Below are 17,628 nucleotides of genomic sequence, written 5' to 3' on the forward strand. Positions count from 1 at the left end.
ATATAATATATACTCATCTATTTACTTTCTATAACACCAACTATCGACATATGTGTACTACTAAATAGTACTTCCTCCGTTTCTAAATAAGTGCAACATTTCTTATTTTCACGTTTGCCAATGCATTATTTTAACCATTAATATCTTCATTTATCAATAAGTAAAAATTATAAAAAGTTGATATTAAAAAAATTCACATTCAGATGAATCTAACAAGATCCCACATGACTATGTTTTTCCTAAAATGTAAATCACCAAAGCCACTTAAAGTTTAAACTGTGAATAGTAAACACTATGCAAACGTTGCACTTATTTAGAAACGGAGGAAGTATATCGGAGGTCGAAAATAGTATTTTAGGGAATATGTAACCAACTATCAGTATACATGTGCTATAAAATAAGCAATTTTCTTTGAATCCTCATGATAATTCATTTCTTTGGTATTCATGAGAGCCAATTTTCCCTGAAATATCATTTTCGGTCACCATCATACTATTTAGCACATACTACCTATGTTTTTTTAGTTGACTTGTTTTCCTTGGTCACATATACCAATGCACTATTTCATCTAAAAAAAGCGGAGGAAGTATATGTTAATGATTGATACTATGAAGAGAAAATAGCTAAGTACATACTTATCTGCTCCAAAGAGAACGCAATACTTACATTTCAGAGTCAAACTTTCATCACGAATTTCCACTACTCTATCAATAATAACATGACCATTAGGGATGAAAATTGTTCGGATTCAGGACGGGTGAACCCGCATCTATCCATCCGTAATCCACCATGTGGATGGGTGGGTCAGGTGGTTCGCGGATGATGAGATATATAACAATATTTTTTTAAAAAAGCCATAAGATACATATTTTTTAAAATTTTAAACTAAAAATTAGTAAAGTAAATAAATATGTGTAATTGATAAAATGGATGATGGGTGGGTGTTAAGCGGATGATGGGACGGGTGATGGATGGAAAAAATAGCACTCGCATCCGACCTGCATCCATCACACGACTCATCAGGCACCCGCTTTTCACCCGTTTATTTCGGGTCTTCACCCGCTTAATAAAATCGCGCTAAGCGAATGATGAATGATCCATCATCTACTTTCATCCCTAGATTCACCCTGTGAGATCCTGTTAATATCATGTTAATATTTAGTTTTAAAATACAATTTTTGACAATTTTTATTGATGCGTAATTAAAGATATTTATGGTCAAAATTGTGCAATGGAGACCGTAAAACTCAACTGTTGCATTCTTTGCATAGCAAAGTAAGTAGTACTTTTGGGTAAAAGAAAAACAAATATAATAGTATATGATCGACCAAGTACCCTAGATAAGAAAAGGTTAAACAATGTAACATTTAAAAGGAACACCATATATGAAAATGTAGCAATTAAAGAAAATCGAAAGGAAATACTTACATTAATTTCCGTAAAAAAATAGAACCAGTAACTATATTTTAAGACGGATCAAATATAAATAAGCGTTACATTTATTTCAAAGCGGATTTTGTTCTGAACTTCTATTCGTCATATATTAGTAGATTCTTTTTTTTTTTCTTTTTGAAGGTGATCATATCAGTAGAACTGTAGAAGTTTATAAGTAGAACACTAGAACAGATTGATGCCGGTGAGATGGCGAGTAAATGATAAAAAAGGAGGAGCCATGTGAAGATGTGAGATGTAAAGGGGTCCAGTGGGTAGCACTGGCCAGGCAGTACTCACTACTACTCAGTAGAGCTGCCGCCTGCCTGTACATAAAAGTTCCCTTTGCATGTTCAACTCATACGTAAGAATTAAGATTTGACTGGGTCTTGTCAGGCTCAAGCCACATTTTTCCATTCCATTCCTGCCCGTATCCCTTAAAAAAAATACTTCCTTCGTTTTTTTAGATGTTACACTTTCTATTTTAGGAAGTTTTAAATTAAATGTTACACTTTTGGGTAATATCTTCTCTCTATTTCTCTCCTATCACATGTTCACATGGGACCTTTTTGTTTTTCATTCTCTCTATCTCTCTCCTCTCCAAAAATTACATAGGAGTCCGTGATTTGAAAAGTGTAACATCTAAACAAAAACGGAGGAAGTAATTTATGTCAAGGACATCTTGGCCTAATGGTTAAGATTGAGGTGCTGTGAACGATAGGTCACAAGTTCGAATTCCCCTCCTCTTCTTTGTACTTTGTAGCACCTTCGTGGTTCATATAGATAAAAAAAAAATATTTATCCGCTATCAAAGACAATGTTGTAATTTTAACATATTAACCTATATAAATAGAAATTAAATTTTATAAAGGATATTCCACTTGATACCATTGAATTTTTGGCTTTTCCATTTGGTACCACTGTTATTTTAAAATTCCACATGATACCACTCTAATTTAATATTAATCTTTATCATACCATTTTTTAAGTAAAATGTTAATTAATGGTTGAACAAGAATACGATTTTGTTTGGGTTTGCATGTTTCTATTTGCAGTTGCAAAGATTTAACAAATTAAGATTATAGGGTGTCGTTTTAACCCTTAAATCTCTATTTTCCAGTCAAAATTTTCATAAAAATGATCATAATATTCTATGTCTTTTTTATTGTCAAATATGACCTCAACTTTGACCTTAACGACTAAAACGATTACTAAAACCTTAACGCAAATTAAAACATGTAAATCGAAGTAAAACACTAGCCTATTCTAACTTAAATTAACACTTTACTTAGTTGAATGCTACAATAGAGAATAAAATCAAATTATAGTGGTACCATGTACAATATCTGAAAAATAGTGGTACCAAATGGAAAAGCCAAAAATACAATGATACCAAATGGAATATCCCTATTATAAATAACAAGTGTTAAGTTACACAAATAGGATATTGATTAATAGATAACTAGTACTCCCTCCGTCTTTGTTTATTTGCTACATTTTGCCATTTTGGGGTGTTTCAATTTATTTGCTACATTTGCAAATATTTTCATATATAGTACATAGGTCCCACACTTTATTTACAAATTTGCCATCACTCCCTTCTTGATTTTGTAAATGTTTCCATATATAATACATAGGTCCCACAATTTACCTATTTGCTTTTTTGTTAATTCCATTTATGTCAAGGTCCCCACTCCCTCCTTGGTCTTTGTGAAAAAGTGCTTGTAGCAAATAAAAAAAGACGGAGGGAGTATTCTAAACATGTAAACATGAGTTTTTATAGATATTAAGTTGTATTTTTTGAATTTTTTTTTTTTGGTGAAAACATGCAAATTGAGACAACTTTTACTCTTATTGTCAAAATCACTATCTTACTTTCTAACAAAAAGTTACATTAAATTTCACCAATAAAAGTTATTTTGTAAGTAACAAAAATTTCAAACACATAAGCATAAATTAATTTATCAATAACAAGCGTTTTTGAATATAAACATGTTTTTATAAATTACAAAATTGTCTATAATAATGGGAAAACTGCCCTCTAATTGAGAGTGTTTATCATCGCTCGTATCCCGACTCCTCCAGAAATAGTAATTTTCATTACAAGTGAACTGCTTTTACATTTCTTGACCCATTTCTTTTTGTCGATCGGTTCAAATTTTTATTAGTATTCCTTAAACAGCTGTCTCCTATTTGTTTGGTCTTTGGATTATGTATTTATATATCGACATTCCCAAAATCTTTTTGATCTTTTGGTAGAAGGTGATAAGTTGTCTCCCATTTTTTGTTTCTTTTATTCTTGTGCAGTTGGTGCTTCAAACTTCGGTGATTCACCTTAAAAAAAAAAAACTTCGGTAAGTCTGGTTGTAACTTGTAACTACTCTCTCCGTCTCATACTATAGTGTCTATTTTATTTTTGGTGGGTCAAAATTTTAAAATTTTTGACCGAATATTTTCATTTTTATATATAAAAAAACATATTCATCTGGGATCTTGTTAGTCAATATGTAGTTTTATCATATCAATTTTTTATATTTTTTTATTGGGAAAATGATATACATAGCCTTAGGCTATGTATAAGGTGCTTAAAATGGAAATAAAATATTGAATGAAGTATTTATTACCTCAGTTGATGTGAAAATGTGTTTTGAATTCTTAAACTGTTTCCATTAAAAAAATGTATTTAATGCTTATATTAGAGATGACAATATCCAGTGAACCACCCGGTCACCCGGTCCATCCGTCTTAATGGACGGGTGAAAAACCCGGTTTCAACGGATGGTGAACGGGTGACGGATTAACGGATGCGGGTGGACAATTTTCATCCATCACCCGACCCGTTAATCCGACTCATCACTCGTTTATTTTTAAAAAAACATTTTTTTAGGTCCAATCCTCAAGGTCCAGCTAAATGTCCAAATCTAAAAGCCCAATGCCCAACCTAATTTTCCTAATTTTTGTATGCGAATTACTGTGATTTTGAACTTAATTTGAATTGTGGTTGTGGATCTATGGTTTTGTTGGTTGAAACTTTATTTTTCTGAAATTTTATGGTTAGCATTATTTTGAGGTGTCACTCGATTATAACCCGATCCATCTGTTCACCCGGAAATAGATGGATGGATGGATTCGGGTGGTGCGGATGGATGCGGGTGATGCTCCACCCTAGAGGTGATCATGGGCCGGGCCGCGGCCAAAAAAAATTTTGCCCATTGGTCGGGTCGGGCCGATCCTAAATTTGGGCCGAATTTTTGTGTCCAAAGCCCGCTATTTCTGGCCTAAATTAGCGGGCTTTTGCGGGCCAAAACGGGCCGGTCAAAAAATAGACTAAAAAGTCGTTTTTGGCTTGCTCAAAGCCTGCCCAAAGCCAAAAAAAAAAATACAGGCGGGCCCGGACACGGGCCGAAAAATTCTGTCCAAAACCCGGTCCCAAAACGGGTCGGGCCAAAATGATCACCTCTACTCCACCCGCCCCAAACCCGATCCATTTACATATCTAGCTTATATGTAACCCTTAGGATTAGATATAACATTACCCTTTTTATTAATACAGAATTGAAGATATTAAAGGTTAAAGTTACATCTTGGAGACCGTGTAAAAAAGAAACAAGTATTATATTATGGGACGGAGGGAGTAGTTGTTTCTTGCTTCTAACATGTCTTTGTGCTTATAATTTTGCAATCAACTTGGGAAATAGGGGAATGATTGAGTGACACTAAAGGTTACTAACCTTTTTATTATTGAATTTTCATTGGTTATAAATACTTTAAATTAATTTTTATTTCACTTCTGCCCTCAATTTATTATATATATTAATATTTTATTTTAATGTGTATAAAAAAGTTAGCGACTCTCATTTCCTGAAGATTACTCAAATATTTTCATGGTGGGTGACGGTGGAGCTGATTTCAAGGTGACAATATAAAGGCAAAACATATGGTGCTTCCATGATCTCATCAATAATGGTGCTAATGTGGATTGTAGAAGCATGACAAATACATGAAGCCGTGTAGGGTGTGTGGCACATAACGTGCATGCGTTTATGTGGTGTTCTTGAGTGTAATTCTCGTGCCGATCAAGGGTGAATATTTACACCTTAAGTAATTATTCTTATTTATAATTTATTTGAACTAAACTTGGATACTAATGCATAGTCTTTATTAGTGCTTCTTTTTTACAATGCTAAATCGTTTTTTTGCAATTTGATTATTGTTTATAATTTCAGTGGTTCCATTAGAAGTCCAAAAGGTTAAAAAAATAAAAAGATCAGTGGCTTGACGGTAGGCCACAGAGTATCCAAATGTTTACAAGTGTAAATAAAAAAAGCATAAACACCATGAAAATGAGACCGTCCGTTGTTATATCAAACTCTGAGTTTCTATGTAGACCATGCTTTGGTAAATAGGTAGCAACAAAATTTGCACTCCGGATAAAATTCAGAATGAAATGGAGATTTAATTTCATGGATCCACTTTTTCCATTATACTATTTGACCGCGTTTGTCGAGTCCGATTCAAGACAACATATTAACGCCTCCTATTGGTCACGAGCATTTGGTTTAACCGAGGCATCAATGTACCAATTTACAAAATTTGTTGCGAAGGAGCACCATTTAATCAACTTTTTTGACGACAATGGATTTGAGGCCAAAATAGAGGTTAATCATTGAAGGTATATTGGTTAACGAAGAATATCCTCCGAGGAGTATGGAAAGGGTTCACCGCAACCTTTGATCCACCAACTTAGTCGCAAAAGCACCCGATCTTTTAATTGACTTAGAGCAACTGAGCAAGAGACATTCTAAAAAATCCTAGAATTTCTTTCCTTTCATAAGGTCCAAACTACGACAAGAAAACTGACATGCCAAATCTTCTTGAAGAAATCTCCGTCGTTTGAGAAATCCCATTGATTAAAAGCCTCTTTTAAGAGGAGAGGGGAAACCCATTGGAGATCCCAGATATTTAGCCACTAAACCTGCAACTCCCGTGAGAGTTTCTAGTGAAGGAAGAGATGTTCGCTACTCCTCAACTTAATTCATCAAAACTTACTCTTCAATAAATTCTTGCAATAGGTAAAAGTAATGACCAATGTAGTCAATATCATCTTTGGTTTATGTTATGGGTCACCTTTGACCCTTATATGTTATGCTAAACTTTAACTAATTCTTTTATCAACATATTTTGGATGTATTTTTTTTAAAGAGAAATTTCATTAATTGAAGGTCAAACGACATTTACAATAGGTATTAAAGTAAAACAAGATACAATTAAACAAGACTAAATCAAATTCGTCTTCGAAGAAACTACAATGAACCAGATCGAACAATACAACACAACCCCCTTGTATTTGCTGAATCAAGCAGCTATTGATGAGGAAGTCTATCATTCTAATATAGTTTGGGAAGAACATTCTTGATCGAGTCAGGTCGACCGCATCCGAGATTCTAATACCTTCATGTTGAGTCTCGAACTTCAACCAATGAGAATAATTTCTCATACCTAAAAACAAAAGAACCATACTCACAACTTCCATAGGGGAGAAGGAGATTTCCAAAACAAAAACTAAAAACCCCATAACAGGGTTTGAAAAAATCTCATAGAGAGACTAATTTATTGAACAAAACAAGAAAATGAACTAAAAACTGAAAATAAAAGGAGAAAAGAGACTTACCATGGATGAAAACATCCATGGCAGCCCCTAATTAATGAAGAGGGGGTAGGGGAGGCTAGGATTTGAGAGAGAGAAAAAAAGAGAGAGGAGGCTAGGGTTTTATGCAGGAGTGAACCTACGACCTTCTGTAACATATTTTGGATGTATTGTAATAGTTTGCGAGAGTAAATAATCTAATTATTCTGCTTTGATCTTATAAATAATTAATTATATTTGATAATATTATTGGTCAAAGATCAACCACTCTAAAGATTAAACGATTTTTAAGTTTGCAACATTTTTCATAAAAACACCATGGTCCACGTTCTTTTTTTCTTAAATTCTAACCATAGATATTTCTAGGTTTTAGACCTTGATGAATTCATATGTTGCCAGTGCCTACAGATCATTTCCGTGAGGCCGTGACCGTGACTGTCATTGGCAAATTGGCAATACTTTTATCTGTCATGCATAAGACATGTGCATTACGACAGATTAGGTTTTTGATCAATTATTACTGCATGCATAAGACATGCATGCATGTAAGTAGGGTTTGCAATGAGTCGAGACAATTCGCGAGCTACTAGAGATCGACTCGGTCAAAGCTCGACTTGATATATATGTTGGTGAGTCGAGTTGAGCAACTCGCCACTCGACTCAAAAACTCGTGAGAAGCTCGAATATACAATACCTAAATTCAATATTTTTCTACCTTATTATTGCTTTTAACACGAGACACTTGCAAGCTACTCGACATCTACTCGATCAAAGCTTTGACTCGATCAATGCTCGACTCAGTCAAAACTCGCTTAGAGTCAGCTCGACTCAACACAAACTCGACTCAAAATGCTAACGAGTCAAGTCGAACTAGTTCAAACTTGAACTCGACTTGCATCATTACCACTTCTACGTGTAATTAACTGTGAAAAAAAAAAACCTAACATTCGAACATCCTTCTTTTTGTCGAATAACGGAGATATGCATAGTAACGGTAGTTGATCAGTTTCTTGTACATTTATTTTCCCCACTCTTTTAATTTCTTCATAAGCAGTATTCATGTGTGTTTCTCAAGAAATCAGCTATATACTCAAATTTTTTCTATCTAAGATTAGTTGTCATGCTACTAGTAAAATTTAGAGAAACAGTTAAACAACTAAATCCATGAGAAAGTACTATTTCTTATCTAACTTCAATACAAATATATTAATACTTGTAGAAAGTACTCTTAATACAGTCATATATGTTAAGGCCAAAGCTCTAACGTGCCTATGTTTATTAGTTAACCACTAAAATGACATATCATAGTAGTGTACAGTACAGAATCACTTGGCATGCGGCTAAACGATTAATAGTATTGCGACTGGGAGTGGGAGTGGGAGTGGGAGTGGGACTGCGACTGGGGATGGGAGTAAGAGTGGGACTGGGACTGGGACTGGGACTGGGACTGGGACTGCGACTGGGGATGGGAGTAGGACTGGGACTGCGACTGCGACTGCGACTGTGGCTGGGGGTGGGAGCTGGACTGGGGCTGGTGCCCTTTCTGCTTAGGAATGGTGATTGTGAGCACCCCATTATCCACACAACTCCTCAACTGCTGAGGAATGGCATCAGGAGGTAACATAAACTTACTCACAAACTCTCCAAAACCACGCTCCACATGATGATAACTCTCTTTGTTTTCCTCCTTCTCATGATTCCTTTTGGCTCTAACATGAAGCATATTTCCATCACCTACTTTCACAACCACATCCTCTTTTCTCATGCCCGGAAGCTCAGCCATGAAGTGATGAGCTTCTGGGGTCTCCTTGTGCTCAATCTTAGCCCTAGGGACCAATCCCCTCATTTGAGGTAGCAACGGCCGTGGTGGGAATGGTCGTGATGGGGCTATAAGTGGTGGTGCCATATAGGGTGGTGCTCCGAAGACCGGGAAGTCACAGGGAAAATCATCCCAAAAGAAGAGGGAGAATGGGTCAAACATTGTTGGAGGTCTAAAGAAGCCATGATCATGATATGGCATCATGGGCATCATAGGCATCATGGGATGCATTTTTATGGGGTTAGGATTTTGAGTTTTGGAAGCTTAGAGATAGTAAGACTAAGTTGATTGAGGTTTGAAAGTTGGCATGAAGATGACAAATAGGGTATAGAGGTATAAATAGATAGATTACTAAAGAATGGGATCATTTTGATCAATTGTTTTGTGTACTATAATCTTTCTTAGAGTGGAACCACCAGCAAGCAATCTAGCATCTTCTAGGGGAATTTTCTTTTTGGGTGTGTGCTAAATGCACCGTGAAATGTGGCTAATAAATTAACAAAGGAATCTCTATTCTGTATGGGAAGGGGGATAGGACACCAAAATATTAGAAACCCCATATTACCCTCATAACATCTCTATTATAACTATTTCCTTTAATGAAAAAATAAAAAAGAAAACTACCTAATTAATTTAAAAAATAAAAAAATATTACAAAAAGAAAACCATCAAAAATTCAAATATTCCTAATTTATTAGAAATAATTAATAATTAATTTAATTTTTTTTCATCTCCTAAAAAAATAATTTTGTACGTATGTTCGCACGCATCGCGTGCATATAAAAACTAGTAAAAAGAAAGGGGAGAGAATATAGCACTAATTAAAGGATTCAAATCACAATTGTTCGATTGGGGTGCTTAGTCAAATTATATTGTGCAAGGAGTGTACAAGATGGGATGTACATTTTTCATGCATGCATAACACGCATATATAAATGAGTGGTCTCCATTAATAAAGAACATACCATGAGTCTAAGGATGTCACTTAAAACTCAATACAGAATAAAAGTTTTATTCACCTTTTCACGATCACCAGAAAACAAAAAAAAGGTGTTTATTGTCAATTTTGGAGCTCCAAATTAGGAGTCCCAAAACTCATGGTAATCCTAATAAACCTATATAATCACATGAAAACCATGAAAGCTTGTTGAGAAAATGGTACTTCCTCCGGTTTTTTTTAGTTACAACATTTTTTTTGTCAACTACAATGCAAAATTTGGGTAGAAGAGAGGTAGAGAGGGAAAAAAAGAGAGGGCCCCATGTAATGGAAGAGATATAGAGAGAATGGAAAAGCAAAAGTAGAAAGTGTTGCAAGTAATTAATTATTTCCCTTTTAAGAAAGTGTTACAAATAAAAAAAATAGAAAAAGTATACCAAAGTCTTCAGACTTCAAGAGATGACAAGTTATACAACCAAAATACGAAATTTGATTAAAAAAAATTAGCAAATATTAGCCCCTTTCGCACCCCTCTCTTATGGACATCACAAATTGCAACATTAAAAGAACTCGACCAATTACGTATTAATCAATATTCGATTGATTGGTCAAAAACTTATTTTCTTTTGTTTTTACCACTCATTTAAAACAATTCCTTCTGTTTACATGCATGTACCAAAATTTCTCCCTCTGTCATCTATTCTATCATGTAAGTCCACCATGCATATGCATTGGATACAAAGGTTTCTTCCATTACTATCTTTTTCCTATAAAAAAACTTAGGGTATAAAGATTTTCAGCTCATTGGAATAATGTTTAAAGGTGTTTTGTCGCACTCATTCATTTAAAATATCCACTGTCAAAAAAAGTATCATATTCTCTGATAATTGAAATAACGTTGAAAGGGTGTTTTCTAATTTCTATTACTGGATACATCCTATCTAGTGGTACCCGATTTTGGAATCTGTTGTTCAGGTTATCAGTACTATTAGTCTATTAGTAATGTTAATGTAGTATCACATTCATTGAATGGGACATGGGTAAATTGTTAATTATTCTCCAACTTGACTGGGACACAAAGAATTTTAATAAATAATTGAATACTACTTCCTCTGTTTCTTTTTAAGTAACACATTTGCATAATGTTTATTACTCCCTCCGTCTTTTTTTATTTGCTACAAGCACTTTTTCACAAAGACCAAGGAGGGAGTGGGGACCATTGACATAAATGGAATTAACAAAAAAACAAATAGGTAAATTGTGGGACCTATGTATTATATATGGAAACATTTACAAAATCAAGAAGGGAGTGATGACAAATTTGTAAATAAAGTGTGGGACTTATGTACTATATATGGAAATATTTGCAAATGTAGCAAATAAATTGAAACACCCCTAAATGGCAAAATGTAGCAAATAAAAAAAGACGGAGGGAGTAATTCACAGTTTAAACTTTAATTAGCTTTGGTGATTTACATTTTAGGAAAAACAGTCATGTGGGATCTTGTTAGATTCGTCTGAATGTGAATTTTTTTAATATCAACTTTTTATAATTTTTACTTATTAAGAATTGAAGATATTAGTAGTTAAAATAATGCATTGGCAAACGTGAAAACAAGAAATGTGTCACTTAAAAAGAAACGGAGAAAGTATTATAAAAGTTTACATTATTAAAAAATTGGAAGATAAAGTCCGATATTAATATATTCGATTTAAGAAAATTCATTGCTTTTTTTGAGGAGAAAGCGAACTAAGATTAAATTAAATCAAGCGCCACTAAAGTAGAAGAAAATTCATTGCTTAAACATTATTTGATGTATCAATTTAAATTATCTTTCAACAATAATTTACTCCCCCGGATAACCAAAAAAAAAAAAGAAAATGCATTAAATTTTAAAAGGCCCAATTCCAACACCTGGTGATGAAGGCCCATCAGGCTTCAGTAAAAGCCCACTACCAAAAACCATATACCCAACAACATGTCCAACAATGGCCGCTATGAAAATGCCAGCATTGTAAGACATAACAGCCAATATGACCATGTAAGATATCCCAGCTCGGACCGCCCGTACTCCGATTTTAAAAAAGCAGTCAGCAACTCGGTTCGAGCCGGGTTTAATAAGCTGGCAATAGGAGAAGCACTCCACCAAAATGGCCAAGGAAAAGACTAAAAATACCGCTAGCACATACATACCGGTGCTGGAACCTGGCCAACCAGGGAACAGAATCTGGTGTGCTTTACCCCAGTAGAACGCTGTATGGAACATCACCTTGTGGGTCCCAAAAGACGGTGATCGAGATGGAGATGGAGACGGGGATGGCGAAGGAGATGATAAAGCAGTGAGATTGTGGTGGTGATGATGATAAATGTTTATAAAGGGATATTTCATTGTTGTTTACTAGTAGAATTATTACCTGTGCTAACAAGGTTGGTGGTGGGGGGTTTTATATGTTGAAAGGCTGAGTATTAATAAGCTTTATTTCAAAGAAAAGCACTGTTCCTACTAAAAGAAAAGAGTTACAGTAAAGAACAGATTTCATATTAGCTAATTCAGCAAATACCTTTTTCCATTAAATCAGTTTTAAACCAAATAAATAATGAAGACTCCTTGTAATACAGTTGAAATTAATCATTTTTAGACAATTTTCACTTGGTTTTTCCCTTTTTAAGCTTTTCTTCCTTTACAATTAGCAAATCAAGAAGAAAAAGGCTGAAGCTTAGAATGAAAGACAGAATCTAACAAAATATGCACCCGACACCGGTAGCTTTTTCAGCGGGAAGAATAATATCTCATGCTTGGCACCAAGAGTTTGAATTTGCTTTTTTAGGAAGAATGAGCTGCCAAAAAAATCAGGAATTAGAACTAAAGTACAATATTAATGTCAGGAAAAGGAAAATGTGCTATCTCTAACCTCCAAGCAACCTAATCTATATTGTATAATTCATTAAGATATGAAATGGTAGTCCTGTAACATTTAGTAGTTCATATGATACTTGATGCACATTATGCTTACAATTTTCAACAGCGCTTTAAAGTTAAAAGTTAGTATTTAGACAAAAAGCGAAAGAAAGAAGCAAACTTCAATTAAAAAGGTCTTCCAGCTTCTTCCATCATCTTCCTGACTCTTGTAAGCTTCTCTATCTGCTTCAAGACCTGTAAATAACAAATTTAGAGGAGGTTAACACCTACACAAAGCATTGACTGGTATAAGTTTACTTTAAAGATGGTCATAGCCAGCTAGCCCAATTTGGGCCACCATTTCCCTGCTCAACTTGCAGCCTAACTCACGCTCAGTTTTGCTTTTTGGACAAATTTTCTGGGTATAGGAAAACTGTTTTTGGCTGCAGCCTGGCCTAGAAATGATCAACTCTGTTTATTAATGAAGAATGATAATAGTATTAAAATTTGACCCAAGATTAAAGATTTATGAGGCAGTAGATCAATATTATGCTTCTACAATGGGAGAGGACAACGATTCTTGGTAATCCAAGAACCGGAAAGCTACTCAGAAAGGACTTCAACAGAAGAGGGGGGGGGGGGGGGGGGTGGAGGGATGATACCTCCAATGCCATGTCTTCAGCAGTGACATGCTCAAATTCATCATAAGCAAGTTTGGAAGCCACCCCTGTCAAGTTGAAGCGTTTAAATACGACAGTGGGAAAAAAGAATATAAGTGCAGAATTCTCAGTACAACACAAAAGGCAAGAGCGTACCTTGAACTGAGATCATTGCATCTGCTGTAGCATATCCTTCTCTGTTTTCTTCATAAACCAGAGTTACCTGGTCCAATGCCTAGCAAATTTTTTGAAAGTACGAATGATCATACACAGGGTAATATGTTTGCTTACAAATCTGACTTATGCCTTAATGCATTAGGTACTCCTACAAATTAAGGAATGCAGACTCAACCTCAGAGAAGGAATCTGAAGTAGATATGTTGGGCATTGTAGATTGATCATCATCTCTGATAAATTCCTTTGCTATCATGTATAGAGGAACATCTATCCATATTATAATTCCATGGCGTAGAAGAGACCTGAACGTTCCCGGAAAGCAAATCAGAAGACCAAATATAACTAAATTGGCAAATCATGAAATGTCACAAAATTTACAAAAGAACATTACATAGACTACCACAATAATAGGCTTACAAATTAGTTGCAGTCTCAACCGCACCATTTCCTGCATTGACAACCAATCGGCCCAATGACGATAATTGCTTCAAAACCTCAGTCTGCAAGATAAACTAGCTAGATATTAAATTTTGGTGGCTTAACAGCAAAGCTTAAGAAAGATTAATTCCATTGACAATCAAATTCCCACTAAATTAGGTCAAAAAAGATTGATAAGCCACTGCTACAAGGAACAGATAAACTGCACTCAGTATAGTATATCAGCTTGAAATTACTCAATGAGAAACTGTACCACATTCAGGTCCAGTGAATATTTTCAAAGTATCACTCCTGTTCTGCTTAAGTGTCTCATAGTCATAGCAACAACGTGACCAATAAACTCTTTTTTGGTATCCTTAGTCAAGGCTATTTTTCTTAACAGACCCTTGATAGGTGACATTCAGTGATGAAACCAGATAACTGTTCAAAGTTCAAAATGAACAAGAAATTGGCAAAGGACCTTGAGTGATGGTACTCACCTTCTTCAAAGTTTTCTTACATATGTATAACTTTACAGAAGCAAAGATGGGAACTGCTAGTAAAATTAGTGATATTTCCTCAATACTTTCTTTCCTTTCAGTTAATAGAGTACTCTTTTGTCCAAATTTTTTGTCAATGTTAAATTTGCATAAACCAAAGAATGTAATGACTGAATGGAGTCTCTTCGGATACATCTTATACAATCAATGGGTTGAATTCAACAAGTATTGTACTAGTACAGTAGGAATAACAACAGTTATTTCAATGACTACGATTTTATTATCAATATTCAATAGGAGACAAAACAATAATACAATGAATCAATGATAAACAAACACATGAGATTAGGGAGTAAAGGTTTTCTTATCATTAACAATGTCTAGATTGAGGGGATTACCTGGGTTCTGCTGACCAAATATGAACTTCTGCTTTTATATCTTAAGAAAAGTGTGACTATTATTCAAAATCCTATTACCATATCTCCGCTCCCCTTTACCTTCCATAGTTATTAATAAGGTTCCTAATTAAATTGAGAAATATAGTTGTGCTCCACTTACCAAAGTCAAGTTCATTCCTTCATGCTTCACACTAGGTACAGTTATCTTCACAATTTTTTAGTAGTAGCATGAGAGATATAATTCATGTTCTACAAACTCAAAGATGAGCATGCACATTTCAAGAAGAATGTGTTGTTATATCAAATGACCTCAGATTCACACTTCTACGAAAAGAAGTGAATCATCATTTGATAATAAGCCAATCAATGTCAACACATTGAAAACCCCATTCATAACCACCACAAGTGTCCACAAGTTGCTGATAAAAAGCTACCTCTGATTCACGAAAACCATCTTCATTCCTCTCTCTGAAAGATTTGCCAGAAGAATACTCACCAGCCGCCTCCTCAACTACCATATCACTAATATAGGCGACCACAAAATCAAATAAGAAACACATATGACTTTTATTTGCAGATGACACTAAAATTAAAGAGGGGAGAAAATAGGAAATAACCTATCAAAGTAGTAATATCGTAACTCATCTGCAAGAATCTTGCCCACACTGGTCTTCATTGTACTGCTCATACCTTTGCAAAGAAGTATATATAGCATAAGACATTAGAATCCCGTAGAGTTATAGCATCCAGGTGAGTCAATTCAAGTGCAAGTGAGGCCTACCGACAAGGAATATCGATGTTCCTTTCAGATCTGCAGATATAGCTGTTGCCTTGTTCTAAATTAAAACTGAAACAGTTAACAATAAGCACTGGAAATCACAAGCTAAACTATTTCTTAATCATCCCTAAAATGACAAGATTATTAAGTCACAAAAATAGGTAATTGGTATATTTGTACACAACCATTTAAAATCAACTTATTTTAACTACCCACCCCTGAAGAGCAATCTATATCAGATTTCTTTTTTAACATAATAAAGCAGATCATGCAAGCTTGTAGTTAGCCAACCATCTCTTTATTTGTTTTGCAATTTGAACATGATCCTCCTTACGAATTCACAATAAAAAGTTTTCCAAAGTAAATAAAGTAGGATGATAATTTCTAATACTTGGCAATTTCAAAATATTGTTCAGGTCACAATAACATCATGCATTATACATATACAAGGCAGTAATAGTGGCTTTGGTGACATGGTAGAACAGTTAACAAAATGGAAATGGTAAAGTATCTCATGACAAACTTGGATGGGGCAAGAAGGAATTTAAGTTTGAGTATTTTCCTTCTGATTCACACAACCATCGTTTTCAACTTTTCTTTTGAAAGACATTAACTTCTAAGTAGGTGGGATGGGAAAAGTGCCAATACTCTCACCGAATGAATGTAGCTTCAAACCTTCGCGTTTTGAAAAACTTCCCTTTATCTTATTTTCAATGAACATGTGTCATTGATAATTAAAGTATGGCACTTTTCTCATCCCACCTACTGATCCTGCTTACATAAGCGCACTTCTATTCAGAAGCAGGTTCGGCACAATCATTTAACCTTCTAGTAGTTATTTAGTGTTGGAATTCCTTCTCTGATTAAGAACATTCACCATTCTTATGTTACTCTTTCAACATCCGACTCAAATGTATTATGAGTTATGACCTCAAACCCAAAATGATCATCTTTGCCATTTTACGGCTATTACCTTCAGTATTGGAATTCCTTCTCCAATTAAGAACATTCACAATTCTTATGTTACTCTTTCAACATCCGACTCAAATGTATCGTGATCTCAAACCCAAACATGATCATCATTGCCAATTTACGGCTATTACAAACTGGTTCTTAATTGCAACAGTGAGTAATTAAGAACAATTACTGCATAATCCACGTAATTATGAGAAAGAGAGTGAGAGAACACCTTTACAGCAACAGATGCATCAGCACTAACAGGTTCAGCTTCCAAATTTACTGATAAAACAAATAGATCAACATATCAATTAAAAATTTCAGCCTTCAAACAACTTAGAAGCAAAAATTACGCTTACATAATTAATCGACTTTCTAATAATCGTAAGGAGAGATTAAGTGATTAACATATCATCAAATACTTGGCATGCAACAATTTCTAAAAAAAGATGAATCCATACCAGAAATTGAAGTATATAAGATGTAATTTAAGTAACTAACCAGCAGTAGTAGCTTGAGCTTCGTCGGCGAATGAGCGAGTAGTGGTGAGTTGCTTCCGCCATTTTTGGCAAAAACTCGGAGCTCTGAAATGAGATAAAGAAATGGGAGAATGAAGAGAGAAGAATTGTTGTTGAAATTTCGGGTGAATAGTGCTGCCCCTGCATATACACTGGATTTTTCGTGGGAGTATGCTTATCTCCATGGAAGTAGGTGGTTTCTATTTCTTTTTTTTGTGTGTTTGCAATTCCTTTTTAATACCACCACCTTAGACTTGGAGGTTTTTGTGAAATAGATCATAAGTCTAGGGTATGTATTTTTGTTATCATGGATATTCACGAGGTTTTTTTTTTCCTTACAGACTATATTAAATTTTTGGGAAAAGCTATATGCAGCCTTAAAGCCTGTATATAAAAAGCTAAAAATAGAAATAAGTTGCATTATTTGATTATTTATTACATCGGTTGATGCAAAATTTTTCTATACATTCACAACTTATTTTCATTTTAA

At 34.6% G+C, this 17,628-nt stretch overlaps 2 protein-coding genes across 6 annotated transcripts; both read right to left on the reverse strand.

Annotated features, from left to right (window-relative positions):
* Window positions 1-6,677: 6,677 nt before the first annotated feature.
* On the reverse strand, window positions 6,678-17,435 carry LOC104895220 (probable inactive shikimate kinase like 1, chloroplastic). Of its 5 annotated transcripts, XR_008969765.1 has the most exons (12): window positions 17,122-17,433; window positions 16,853-16,902; window positions 15,667-15,721; window positions 15,503-15,575; window positions 15,320-15,407; window positions 13,988-14,082; window positions 13,746-13,872; window positions 13,550-13,628; window positions 13,397-13,461; window positions 12,916-12,989; window positions 12,588-12,673; window positions 6,678-6,930 (listed from the first exon to the last, which is right to left on the reverse strand). XR_008969765.1 is itself a non-coding variant. In XM_019250109.3 (11 exons), the coding sequence occupies exons 1-10, from the start codon at window positions 17,321-17,323 to the stop codon at window positions 12,921-12,923; spliced, it is 903 nt and encodes a 300-aa protein (XP_019105654.2). In that variant the 5' UTR covers window positions 17,324-17,433; the 3' UTR covers window positions 12,370-12,673; window positions 12,916-12,920. The 5 variants fall into 5 exon arrangements, 3 of the variants coding, with proteins under 3 accessions (XP_019105654.2, XP_010679969.2, XP_048502074.1); XR_002040146.3 differs by lacking the exon at window positions 6,678-6,930 and having other exon boundaries at window positions 12,370-12,673; window positions 12,850-12,989; XM_019250109.3 differs by lacking the exon at window positions 6,678-6,930 and having other exon boundaries at window positions 12,370-12,673.
* LOC104895219 (copper transporter 6) lies at window positions 11,721-12,224 on the reverse strand. The gene has a single exon (XM_010681666.3). It carries the CDS (start codon window positions 12,222-12,224, stop codon window positions 11,721-11,723), a length of 504 nt encoding a protein of 167 aa, XP_010679968.2.
* Window positions 17,436-17,628: the final 193 nt, after the last annotated feature.

The sequence above is a fragment of the Beta vulgaris genome, chromosome 6 (genome assembly GCF_026745355.1).
Source record: "Beta vulgaris subsp. vulgaris cultivar EL10 chromosome 6, EL10.2, whole genome shotgun sequence".
Classification (NCBI taxonomy): Eukaryota; Viridiplantae; Streptophyta; class Magnoliopsida; order Caryophyllales; family Amaranthaceae; genus Beta; species Beta vulgaris.

Bases quoted from the DNA above. Each gene is read 5' to 3' on its own strand.
- LOC104895219 (XM_010681666.3), bottom strand. From the start codon at position 12,224: ATGAAATATCCCTTTATAAACATTTATCATCATCACCACCACAATCTC.
- LOC104895220 (XM_019250109.3), bottom strand. From the start codon at position 17,323: ATGGAGATAAGCATACTCCCACGAAAAATCCAGTGTATATGCAGGGGC. The intron at 15,408-15,502 runs GTTATTTCCTAT...CGCCTATATTAG, and splicing joins CGATATTACTACTTTGATAG to TGATATGGTAGTTGAGGAGG. The intron at 13,462-13,549 runs GTACGCTCTTGC...TCAACTTGACAG, and splicing joins TGCAATGATCTCAGTTCAAG to GGGTGGCTTCCAAACTTGCT.